We start from the raw sequence: 14,003 nt of genomic DNA, 5'->3' as shown, positions 1-14,003 counted from the left end.
ACACTTGAGGGGTTAAGATTTTGCTAATTATTTTCAGCATCGCCGCCCCTATTCATATTATATTTTCAAATACTATAAGGTAGTGCGATGTTAGCGTGTTAAATAAAACTATAGACTAAATATTATTGTGCGCTGTTGACATTTTTGTGATAAAAAAATTAAGCAACATATGACCTTTTCATGATAAATATAAATAAAAAAAATCTCTTATTGGTATTGCGTCTTTGATACCAAGTTTTATACTATTTTTGATAAAGCGTTAATTAGTTGTTATCTACTCTTCGAAAACGTTCATCAGCATAATACAGTATCTAATTAGTATTTTTAGAGAAGTTGGAGGGTACATTTATTGAATCTTCATAGAGCGTTGGACTGAATTGATTAGATCGTAAAGTAAATAGATAAAACTTTTAGGATGTTTTTGTGTACCTCTATCTATATATCACAATTTTTGTCGATTCCTTATATCATCAGATAGCTCTGAATAATGTGAGTGGAATGCTAGTTAATTCTTAGGTTAACATTTGGTTTTGAATTTGAATAAGCATAAAATTCTTGATAGGATTTCTTGAAATTAACTTAATAATTAACATCCATTTAAGAAGTGCGACTTGCAACTGTTTTTTCACCCGTCCATAACTTATTCACAAGAGAAAAGACCATTTCAACAGGTGCATTAGTGGCAGGCAGACATAAGATACATTAAAATATTATATGAATATACATAGTAGTATGATTCAAATTATTGGCGTGAAAGTGTTTTCCACCCAACAACTTTCGGTTGAAACATTCACAGTGTTCCATTCTGTCATTTTTTGCTATGAAATATTGTTAGAAATAAGTGAATACTCATTAAATGCTTCTGTATCTTGATTAAAATTAATAATTCCCTTTTCAATCAATACATCCATTATACTTTGAATTTCTTCCCACCTAGGCATTTTGGTTAAACTCGCCCATTCAAATATTTATAATTCTTTACAAAACAAAGTCATAAGTATATATAAAAAAAATATTCTTTACTTATTTTATTAAACTCAACAACTGTACGTTTAATATATTCTTCGTCAGCACCACTGCAGCCACTCTCTCGCAATTTTGCAATTAAATTACGAATGGAGTGGGGAAGAAACATATTGTAGTACTTTGTTTCAATAGCAAATAATCTTTTAGTTGTTTCATCTCTTTCTGTGCGTTCATAAAAAAGCCATAATTCAGAATTAGGTGTTTCAAAAAGTGTTCTCAATATGTACGGACATTTATCGATACTCAAAAAGTAGATTTTGAAAAGCTTTTCAACAGCAGGCACAAGCGCAAGCCACCTAGTTTTACTATAGCCTAGCAATTTTTGATAATCTGTGTCAACTCCATTAAAAAAAGCTTCCACGTGAAAACAATAACGCATTTAAAATCTACAGGTAAACAATCTGCGGCAGTTTTAAACGCGTTGTGTATTATGCGAGCTCCACATCCAAGATAAATTTAGTTTTGCATAAACATTGTTGACGCCTCGCCTTTTCAATCCTCCAAAATTGCAATTAGTGGTATGATTCAAATTATTTTGCATCAATACTTGTACGTTAACATTTTACATTTCGCCCGGTTGTTCTTCTAATTCTAAAAGTTTAACTTGTATGCCTTCGTATAGTAGGAGGAAACATTTTCTTAGACCCGTGGTTTAAAGTGTCAGTTAATAATACATATGCTTCGCTCAGCATCGCACTGCTCCGCTCGCAATATAAACAACGACGCAACTGTTGGATTTTTTATTTTTGGCGCCTTTTATTGAAACTGTTACCGTAGGTTGTTCTCTTTCTGAAAACGGGAGATTTCGGCGTCCCGAAGCTGTGCATGGGGACAACGGGATAGGCTACCTAAAAACGGGACGTATGGTCACATTAGGTATATATGAATATTTTTTATGCTTATGATGTATATTTTTTCTTTCTTTCAACTGGCATGTGGTCTTCCTGACACTATTTTTTTTACTGATAAGGATTGTCAATCCTCCAAAGTCATATCTCCAAAGTATTGCAATCTCACTGTCTGTTTTTTTATACAACTGGTATTGATATGTATGTCCGGTATAGTGAGATAAGACTGCATGTGTTTAATATCATTTGTGAGAAAGGAGCGACTCGGAACTATAAAAGACCATTTATGAAATATCGTAACGGTCGTCGAGTAAAAAGAACATTAGAGTGCAACGTTTATAAAAATGTTGCATATATTAATTAATATTGAATTGTTGATGATCGATTTGAAATAAGCGGTGACTTACGTCGCGTAAGACGTCGCGCATCAACTCCGACTCGACCACCGAACGGCGTCAGTCAAAACGCGGCAACTCGCGCTTGGATCGCGCTTGATTGACAACAAAATGGAGCAAAAACCTGAGGGTCGCGCGCCGAGCGTCTTCGGGGTCTCTGGCAGTCAGCGTTGCAGTCGGCTCGGGTGTCGGAGAAGGCTAGGGGGCTTGACTGAACGCCTCGCGAATCGAAAGCTCAGAAGTTCCAACCCCGACGACCGTTAGACGAACGCCAAACTGCCATTGGTCCGTTTGAAGCCGTTACGACCAATCTCATTACGTCGGTGTTGCCATATGCTGGTAACGAACTTCGTTCAAACAGTTACTAGAGAATGTTCATTTTGTGACAAAATAATCACTCTTATTTCAATATGCAGCATATAAGCCTGTTTTTACAAATAGGAGCTTCCATTTAAATAAAATGTTGAGATATACGCCTTGTACCGCGTACTTAAGAAATATTATTTTCCTTATTTCTTCAAACTAAAATTATTTCTATTTATTGTTTTATAAGTGCATAACTTCGAATTTATCTAACTTTTAAATCCATTTTTTTATTTTCAGATATACCATATTGCACTAAAGTTAAAAAATGCTTTTTTTATTATATCATTGTTTACTTATACTTATTTATGTTATAGAATATTTTTGCCTTTTATTTTTACTATGTTTTTATTCAAATATGCACCATTAATAAATTAAATTGTTTTCAAAACATATTTTATTATAAATATAGAAAAAAAATTTAAATCAATCAATATCCTCCTTCTTAAACGTTTTATATTTTGATTTCTAGGTATATTTTTTACTATAATATTATTCTCACAATAGCTCAATTTATTATAATAGTTAATAATTTATAACAGTGTGAATGCTAATCACACCAGATATGGACAAAAAATATGAGATTTAATTTTATGTGAGTCGTAAAAATATAAAAAAGGTCACTTCGGGCATTTTTCTTCGATGGTTTTGGGTGCTTACTATGATATAATAATAACTTCATTATTTTTAATTCGTTTTTCGAATATGTATTTAAAAGTATGAAGGAAAACTATCGAAAAAGATACTTTTTTTGCTGTCGTTACTAATATTAAAAATACAAATAAATGCTTCGAATATTATTACAAGCTTAGGAAATATATATATATATATATTCTTTCATATAATTATTTTTTTCTTGTAAAATAAATATTAGGCATGGCCAAATAAAAGTTGGTTACAATCATAAAACGCATAAACGTCAACCTAGACTTTTGACGTTTGGAATGGTCAGTCCCAAATTTTAAAGTGATATATAAATTTATTTTAAATCATGCAGTCAATAGCAAAAATTTGCTTTTGTAAAAATGCAAATTGCTTTGCTCATTATAATTTAAAATTTCTTGGCGATTTTCGTAGCGAAGTAAGTAAATAAAATTTCAATCAAGATGGATCCATCTAATTGACGTTTAACTGATTTACTTTCGAAGGGATGCTGTGTAGAAATGACATGGGAAGATAAAAATATAATTATATGGTGCATCAATACGACTATTTATGATGAAAACATCGGTTTAAATAGCAGTTTTGCTTATCAACTTAAAATATCAGAATGGACTGTTGTAAACATAAAAGTGTGTCCTCCGCCTCCAGTTTTGCAGCGAGTATTTGTAATGCCAAATTCCAATGACGATTATGAGATATTGGTAAATATGAATTTTAAATAAAATATGTATTTATGTGCAATTTATTATTATGATTATTATTTATTAATTTAGGAAGCAAACGCTGAAAGATTACAACTATGCCTTCTGGATCAGATAAAAGTCGTTAATTCTGGCGTAAAAATGGTTATTTGGGTATCATTATCTCTACCTATCAATATAAAATCGATGAATACTTCATTTTTAAAAGAGAACACTGAAGTAGTTGTTATACCATTGGATAAAAGTATCGATACAAGTATTAATTCAAATTCAAACGAAAGCTCAATAAAAGACACTGAAGATGCTGGAGAGCAAAAAGTAAATTATTTTATTACAAATCAAAAACTGATTCTTTCAAAATTTGATCACCTACAAAATAATTCATATTTTGGGAGAGCCACCATTACTTCTAATGTTAATGATATATCAATTGAAGAAATTTTATTCTCTGATGATTTTGTTGTATACGTTGAAGAAAGATATATTGAAGAAATTTCAAATGCAGTCTTTAAATTATGTGTAATGTTACAAACTACTGATAATTCTAATGAAAATGACGAAAATTCATTCAAACAATTATACGTGAAAGTTAAACATATTTTATTAAAAGAGAATATTGATATGCAATTTGAATATTTTCCAATGTTTTTAACAGAACATGTTGCAAGAATATTGAATATTGGCAATGATGAAGCTATTTATCTGGAAAAGTGCTATAAAGATAATGTGCTATTGGAGTGTATTGAAATATCGCCGGTAGCTGGAAGTGATATTGTAAATTGTGAACAATTGGAAAGCTTATTTAAGTCGTATGTATTAAAAAACAGTGATAAAGATCCTATTTTATTGAACAACGGTATTATTATTGAGTTAGAAAATAATATTAGCTGCCAAATAAATTTGCATCCAAAGTCATTAAAGTATTCATTCGTCGATGGTTCAACATTGAGGCAATGTAAAATATTATCGAATGAATCGCTTACACAACCTTACGATAAAAATTTTGTTAACCTACAATGTTGTGACTTAACTGAAATTTGCACTGAGGTCCCATCGTTTACTTCAATAGTCGAAGATTGTGTTGAAAATTTAAAGACTGATTTAGTAATAAGGAATCGATCGGAATTGAGATTGATAAACAACAAGAGTCATATATTTATAGTAGGTAGGTGTAGATTATTATATGTAAATATATATTTATAACTGATTTAATAACTAAAATTAGGTACACCGGGCTCAGGAAAATCTACTTTATGTAATATTATTATATCAAAACTTGGATTTTGGTCAACGAAACTATCTTGTAAGTTGATCAAGGGTAGAAAAGACATTTTAGAATTGTTCAAAAAGAACATTGAGATGTGCGAAAGACACTGTCCTTCGGTCTTGATCTGTGATGATATTGAAGCTATTTTGCCTTGCGAAGTGGAAGGCACTGTGAATCAAGACGCTAATTATTATGAATCGTGAGTATTCCACTTTAAATATGCTGCACAAAATTAATGTACAATATAATAATATATTTCTATTTAAGCTTAACTAGTAATATCATGAAATTGCTTCATCAGTGTAAAAATGTTTCTGTACTATTAACAACATTCGGTATGGACGCTGTTCATTCAGATTTAAAAAATTCCAAAGGAGATTTAGTATACACTTCTACGTTTACTATTCCAGAATTAAATCAAGTATGCATCTGAATTGTTGTATAAATTTTATGTACTTCATAGTATTACATTATATTAAATTACAGGACGATCGCTTTTTAATTTTGAAACGTATCATTAAAAACAGTGTTTATAGTACGCATAATTTTAACAATGAAGCAGTTCAGAAAATGGCAATAAAAACTTCTGGTTACACGGCCAGAGATTTGGTCGATTACGTTAAAAAGATAATATTCAGAGCTGTTAAAAAATCTGGTAATATACAACATATAATTAACACTAGATTTAAGGCATGCTTTGATTTGTATCAGACAGTATTTTTTCTGGGTTTTTTTTACGACTTTATATTTGCAATGCAAATATATTAACACTATTTTCGGAAACTTCTTATTTTTGAAAATCTGGTCACTATGTACCTATTTTTAATGACACCCGTCAAATTTACTGATTTATACCCGTAAACCTAGTGTTAAACATTAATTATTTTTCAACTTGTCATGATTGTATTTACAGTTTTAGATAATACAACTTTAGAGATATTCGACATGTCTCAATTTAACGACGAAGATAAAAATAAATACAACACAAATATTTGGGAAGATATTGGTGGATTATCAAATGCAAAAAAATCTTTAACCGAAGTGTTATATTGGCCGTTAAAGGTAGTATTATATATTTTAAATTTTATATCCAATTATTTAATTTAATAAAAACTATTTTAGTATCCAAATCTATTTCCTAAACAACTTGGAGCCGTTTTACTATATGGTCCTCCTGGTACTGGTAAATCTTTGTTAGGAGCATGTATTTCTAAAATGTCAAGTGTGTCCTTTATTTGCGTGAAAGGGCCTGAACTTCTTTCTAAATATATAGGACAAAGTGAACAAGCTGTCAGAAATATATTTAAAAGGTATTTATTGTAAACTTTTATTTTTTCCTATTAGTCGTTAGCTGCAGTATAAATAAAAGGGAAACTCGACCTCTTTATATTACTCTATTAAAAATAGTCCGGTTTCGTGTGAGGTTTATATATTATATATAAAAAAAACATTTTACAATATCCACGTGTGTGTACAAAAAGACTGATTTCATTCAAGCGAAAAAATAAAGGTTAAATATATTTTTTTAATAAAGTACAAACATTAATTTTGTAGATGGAATAACAATAAGCATACAACTGTAACAGGATTATTGCACAAACAAAAATGCGCACACGAAAATTTCAGACAGCGGAAATTCTGAACATAGATGATAGTTCGATTGTCGAATATAATTTACTTTTATTTCCAACTGCTTTATATTTTTCTCTATTTTTTAAGTAAATATTTGTGTAATTACAGGAAATTAAGGCGTATCATACTAATGTAAATTACTAATATAATTAAAAAATATTTTTAAAATATGATATTTTAAAATTAAAATCATGTTGATATCTTTGATATATAGACATTATTTTTTTACATACATATATATTGACATATTCTTAAATATATCATACATATTGTATGTGTATATTGACCATCTATGATCGGAATTTTCGCTGTGCATAATTTTCATTTGCGCAATAATCATTGAACACCATAAAATTGTGCTGCCATCTATATGTACATAAAAAAATCATGCAAAAAAAGATTTTTAGAAATATTGTAATATAATATCTTCATCCACTTTCGTTATCGATTGGCTTGTAAATTATTTTTTTATTAATTTTAAATGAATATTATTTGACAATATGAAGGAATAGTATTAGTAAATAAAAAAACTTGAAGGTGGATAAAATGTGCGGGTAATGACTAACAGGAAAGAATTATAATGTCTTATTAATAATTTATTAAATAAATAATATTTTTATAGCGCTGAAAAGAAGAAGCCGTGTGTGCTATTTTTTGATGAATTTGATAGTTTAGCACCTAGGTATGTGAATACAAAATACCTTAAGAATTATTATAAAACTAATTATATATTAATCATATTTTATTACTTAAGACGGGGACATGATTCAACCGGTGTAACAGATCGTGTAGTAAATCAGTTATTAACGCAATTAGACGGCGTCGAGGGTGCAATCAAAGGAGTAACCGTAATGGCTGCAACGTCTCGACCAGATTTACTCGACGGTGCATTATTAAGACCTGGAAGATTTGATTCTTACATACATTGTGCATTACCAACTAGTGTATGTATTATTTTTTTATTATCCTATACTTATTACATGTATCAATCTTATTTAATTCAATAGGAAGAACGTGTGAAAATATTCGAAGTTTTAAGCTCAAATCTACATTTATCAGAAGACGTCGATTTACACGAGATGGCTGATATTTCGCAGAATTTCACAGGCGCTGATATCAAGTCAGTTTTGTCTACCGCTCAATTGACGTGTCTCGAAGAGAGATTGGTAATTACATTGTGCAATCTTCAAGATAATAGCTTTCGTCCTATATAATTACTTGTTTGATAGCATAGTTAATTACACTATCGCGTCATAACCTAAATATAAAATATTTATTATTTATAGGAATTTTTGACAAACAATGCAGAAGATGATGTGCAAAGTGAAATTACGGTGACACAGAAACATTTGTTGGATGCCTTCAATGATACTAGGCCTTCTTTGACTGTCGAGCAGCTCAAATTTTATGATAGAATGTAATAATACTTTTTTTAGTAATTATTAAAGGTTTGATTAATCATAATATGATATTAATGTTTTTTTTTTTTAGATATTCGAGGTTTTTTAAAAAATCAGTTTTAAATGATGATCCTAGAGAGCAGCCAAAGCAACGCGCTACACTAGCATAATATTATTTTGTTATGATTTGTTCGGTAATGGATTATATATATTTTTTATGGGTTTTGACAATTTTACAGTTATTGTGTTATTTTTGGAATATATTTACATAATATGTAGGTATTGATGTAATTCTGTGATTTTTATATTGATTGAATACATGTTTTTTTTATGAATCAAATAAATTGGTTGTTTATTTGTACTACATTATTATATTAATGTATGAAGTTATATTATTAAATAAATTTCTCCTTGTTATAGAATATTTTTATCGACATGTTTTGAAGAATTTTTGTTTTCCTGCTAAATTTTTTGTAAATAAAAATGATTTCGCTACCGCTTAGCTCCAGGGTTGCCAATTATATGCCCATTCCTTAACAATTTTAGTAGAAAATAATATAATTAAATTATTATTTTTCAAAAATGCTATTAAATCTAGAGTTAATATCAGAGAATTCCCTTCTGTTTAGTTTCTATACTATTTATGCAAAAGGATTACTATACTATTTATTAATAGAGCAAATTATTATTAATTTTCCCATATTAAAAATTTACTTTACTTGAAATGCAGAGTTCTAATAAGTGCTATATCACATCCAGTCAAATAAAAAAACAACTAATAAAGTAAGCATTTAGTCATTGGATTGGCTATTACTTTGTATGTGTTTATATGATTTCATAAGGCCACTGGTTTTTGCAATCATTTTGATTATTTTATATTTTGCTTTTATCAAAACAGCAAATCCAGTAAATTTAATTAAATTAATCATCAAATAAAGGCATGTCCAAAACTAAAATTATTGTAATTATAAATAATTTTAGAGTTTATTTATTGTTTTTCGATTAAATTGTATTTATAAATAAAATACATACAAACTCAGTATATTTGTACTGTTGACATGTTTGAAATACATAATTATAAAATAATTAAGCAACAGATGACCTTTTTATGATAAATATAGGTATAATGTATGTCACATTTCCTTAATTCACGTTTTTTATTTAATTACATACTATTATTTGATAAGACATTCCAATGATTTTTATTTCGTTTAATAAAATCATTAGTTAAATAAACTCAAAGTAGATGTACTTTACCATCATACAGATTCTAATAAAAAAATGTCAGTTTTATAAGTTTGCATATAATAATAATGTCGATTATCTAAATTAATCGGGAAATGTTGGTGTTTTTTATATTGAAAACATTTTGTAGGAGAACTTCAGGATGCGTTTTATATTCTTTGTTGCGTCTTTGTGTACTTTTATCTATGCTTCTGGATAAAATAAACCAGAACGTGATATAGACGCAAACCAAGATACATCAGATATAAGATGTTAGAACTTTGTGAACGCAACAATTATGTCTATAAATAAATATAACAATTCTACAAAAAACGCGTAGATCAGTTCATCTATTTACACCAATTGAAATTATTAAGACTTTGCAATGTGAATAATAAACATAATTATTATTTTTATGTTATTATACACATACATATCATATGTATGTACAGATATATAAAATTTTATTGAAATTGTGATATAATATAGTCTTTTTCATAATGAGTAACTTTGTTTTTAAAAATACATTTTTATTTTTAAAATCGTGAATTTTCGTTATATAATTATAAACATAACACATATGTCTATTTTCAATCCAGATCTTAATCTATAATTACTAAGTTTATGATTTCAGATCAACAATTGCAAGAATGTTGGTATCCTATTTATATATGTATCATACTATATCTTTCGAATCAAATAAAATCTGAAAGAAAATTCTTCAAATTGAACATTTGTCAAAAAATTCACGTAGAGGCTATGTTGGGGTGTGGAGAGACTCAATCCTGCTGAACTCACGTATCAGATAGTTATTGACTGCTGATCGTAAAAAGAAGATCATAAGGTTGTAAAACATAAATCTATGCATTTGGAAGTAAAAATAAAACCTAAATTAATTCAGGTTTTATGAACAATTAAATTAAAAAATTAATTTCTATTTTCCTCTTTTTTGCTTTTTCAAATTTCCAGTTTTTCTAGCAACTCTAGTTAAACCTCGCCAAGCACAGGGAGCGCAATATTATGCTCGCCATATCTATATGAACAATTTCTAATAATTTTGGAAGTCTTGGAACGTTGTGAGCCAACCGGTTAGTTGATTTATTCGATTTGCTGGCCTATTTAGGTGGAAAGTTTCAACAGTGATGATTGAATAGATATATGCATTTTTGCACATAGATATATACATCCAATAGCTTTAATAAAAAAGTATAGTGAAATGATTCTATGAATCACAAATAATATTATTTCAACCTGATCTCGATTAGTATAGAATTTGGACAAACTTTTACCCGTGCTAGTATTTATAAATATATATTGTACTTAAATTTAAATAATAATTTTAATTACTTTAAATGAGAGAAATAAACGATAAGCTAACGCGTTTCGGTTGTGGTGTAATTATTCGAGGGCGACAGTATGCTCATTATGAGCGGCAATACGTCAGGTTTCAACTTCCGAATTTAACGCCGATAAGTAGTATGAAACGCGAAAATTAATACAAAACTTTGCCTCTCGGCTTCGCTCCCCGAACGGAATGTATCGGATGTGCAAACTTTTCGCATAAGCCAAGAGCGTAAATCATTCCAATTCACGTGATAATCTCAACATTTTGAGAGTCTTTAATGCCGAGTTTGGAGCCAACATACACACACAGTTTACTTGAGAGTTGAGATCTTTAACAATTTAACCCGGGTCCAGAGGCACACCCAATAATACAATTTATTTAATAATTAAAAATACATTATATTTTAGTTTTAGCAATTATTTATTATCTTAACGCTACATTTGGACTATAGTACAATACCCAGGTCTTTCCTTAGCTTATTTAGAGCCGCAAACAAAAATTAAGTTTCTCCTCTCCCCCACATACCACATATCAACATATTCAAATTAAATTCAGATATACACCAATAATACTTTACCATTGATTATCTTTCGAAAATAATTTTGAAGTATCTTAAAATTTAGTGTAAATCAGAATAACTACATACTGATTGTTTATTGCACTATAATTATTCATTAAATTTACGCATTTAAAACATAAAAAATAGTAGATCAATGCTGAAAAACAGCATCGAAAACAACTGCATGGTAACCACAGAACAAAGAATATAGTAGTAGCTAATCAAATAATACATAGAAGAGCAACGAAGTGCGGAGAGTAAAATATATGGTTACAATTAAACTATCACCAGATTTCTCTATTAAAAGGGGATATATAAAAATATTATTTAGAGTGGTACATATACATAATTGAACAATGTTAATTTTTTTAATATATTGTGTTGTCATTTTTATAAGTAAAATGTCAAGATTAGAAACTTATAAAATTTGATAATAAGCAAGTACTTTCTTTAGAATGTCAAACAAATCTGCGAGCTCTAATGATGTACATCTAGTATATATTAAAAAAATGTAAAAAAATATTGATTAAAAAAATAGATAAATGCGAGTAATATTACGAAATAATCACAATATTACTCAAAGAAGAAACAATTCAACAGGTCGTAACAATTATTGAAACATAAGCGCTGAAAACGAGTAAATGCAGAAATTAAAATTTAACGAACCAAATTTATTTTTAAAGAAAATATTTGAAAATGAAGTTAAAAATATTACTCCGGTATGAAGCAAAAAAATCGACTGGCAACACTTATATATTTGACTGTATTGGTAAAGTGATTTTTCAAATAATATATTTATTTTTGTCACTTCTGATAATTACTTATATGTTGTTAATATTAAATTTATTATGTGAGTGTATCGCGGACGATTACCAAAAATATGAACATTTTATTCGAAAAAATATTAGAGATATTCACGTAATAAGATGACATGTACACTTGTTGTACATCACAGTAAATTATGAAGGTAATAAATAAATGGTTAACAAATACATTTTTGATTAGCTCCCTGCTATAAATCTATTTAGAAAATTGGCGATACTACAGAGCAAAAAAATAATTGAAAATTAAGACTATCGAAAATTAAATTAGGAAGCATATTCTCGGGTATAAGCTGTTTTTTTTACTTCAGCGTAAGTAAAATTGACACAACAATATTACTGGCAATATGAAATGACTGCTGTCTACATGGAAACACTGCCACTATGGTAAGGTTTAATAATAAATATAAATACAATGTATTTTTTTATATCTTATAAGTTATGAAAATGATATTAAATAGTATTATTTTCAATTAAAAGTATTTTTTTATTTATTATTGGTAAATAAATACAATAGTTTTTCACGCGCAGCCTATGGTTCGAATGTGTTATTTTACATCGCCGCGATTATTATGAGTTACGAACTTGGAAGTTGCAAACTTTGACGCTTTAATGCGAAGAACACAATTTATACCGCACGCCGTAGACGGCAGAATGAAAATGTTGCCAGTACACAAACACGCCGATGAATTAGGGTGTGTGTGGAGTGTGGGGGTTGATAGGCGAAATCTTTGCCCGGAATTCGAGAGTTGCCACTCCACCAACGAATTAGCATCCCTGTGTAATTTGCGCGCAGATTATCGTGTATGAGATAACGAATTCAAGCATCCGCTTATTATACGCGCCGAGATTAATTATGTTTCGTGACTTTTTTCATCCATCTCCATCTTTGAGCGAGTTTGAAAGTTAAGCTCGTTTACATTGCGGCGCTCGCAGTTAAGCGCGGAGAGTTACAAAAAAATTACATTATACAAAATTGCAAAAGGGATGGGGTGAGTCTGTGTAGCATTGAATTTATTTTGCAAACGCCATTTTCACGCTCTTTTTGATTTTCCGCCTTCAATGTGAGCTAATTTTTCACAAACTTGCACAAATTACGCCTAATTTTCTCATCTGTGATTCAACTAGCATTTAGTCGCGCCGTGGGACCGTTTTCTGAGAGTTTTGCTTGTTGGATGTTTCTCAAAGTGTTCAATGATTTTATTAAAATCTGTATTAATTATGTTACAATTATATAGTGTTTTTAAGTAACTATACATTTTAAACAAAGTTTATAATTTAATGATAGAGATTCCTATGTAGCGCTACCACTTGCTTTGCAAAACTTATGGTCTTTCTTATTTATAATTATTATAGCTTAATTCAAATGCACCATGCACAAAATATAACATTTTTTTAGCCATATTAAATAAAAAACTATTAAATAAATATAAAAAAAAGCCATCAGAGTCCGAATAGAAAGTTCTTTAATTCTCTGCTTGTATAAAATATGAAAGATAATTATAATTTTGAATACTTAATTTTGTAATTAGATTATTTTCACTGAATATGAATTTAAAAGTATGTTTAAGATGCGTCACACGCACGAGCGTGTTCCGGGGTAAAGAACTGGAATTCTGCCAGTATAGAAAGACAACGCATGATACTTTTCAGTACCTTTTATAAATATTTTATTAGTCTAAGAGTGTCAAGTTAAACTTGCTTGTATAATTAAATTCGAAGAGTGACTACGTACTTAAGAAATTTTGATGCTATATTA

At 29.1% G+C, this 14,003-nt stretch overlaps 1 protein-coding gene across 5 annotated transcripts; it reads left to right on the top strand.

The window, feature by feature from the left end:
• Positions 1-291: 291 nt before the first annotated feature.
• LOC148228517 (peroxisomal ATPase PEX1-like) lies at positions 292-8,639 on the top strand. Of its 5 annotated transcripts, XM_088201048.1 has the most exons (15): positions 292-1,418; positions 1,804-1,902; positions 3,507-3,713; positions 3,781-3,996; positions 4,069-5,161; positions 5,222-5,462; positions 5,531-5,684; positions 5,750-5,918; positions 6,177-6,325; positions 6,386-6,573; positions 7,518-7,577; positions 7,650-7,839; positions 7,903-8,061; positions 8,182-8,312; positions 8,387-8,639. In XM_088201048.1, exons 3-15 carry the CDS (start codon positions 3,624-3,626, stop codon positions 8,463-8,465), a joined length of 2,919 nt encoding a protein of 972 aa, XP_088057174.1. In that variant the 5' UTR covers positions 292-1,418; positions 1,804-1,902; positions 3,507-3,623; the 3' UTR covers positions 8,466-8,639. The 5 variants fall into 5 exon arrangements, with proteins under 5 accessions (XP_088057174.1, XP_088057176.1, XP_088057175.1 ...); XM_088201050.1 differs by lacking the exons at positions 3,507-3,713; positions 3,781-3,996 and having other exon boundaries at positions 4,652-5,161; XM_088201049.1 differs by lacking the exon at positions 3,507-3,713 and having other exon boundaries at positions 292-1,902.
• Positions 8,640-14,003: the final 5,364 nt, after the last annotated feature.

The sequence above is a fragment of the Plectrocnemia conspersa genome, unplaced genomic scaffold (assembly GCF_051122295.1).
Source record: "Plectrocnemia conspersa isolate PC_06_02 unplaced genomic scaffold, ASM5112229v1 ptg000012l, whole genome shotgun sequence".
NCBI classification, from domain to species: domain Eukaryota; kingdom Metazoa; phylum Arthropoda; class Insecta; order Trichoptera; family Polycentropodidae; genus Plectrocnemia; species Plectrocnemia conspersa.
This window is presented reverse-complemented; position numbering and strand designations above follow the sequence as displayed.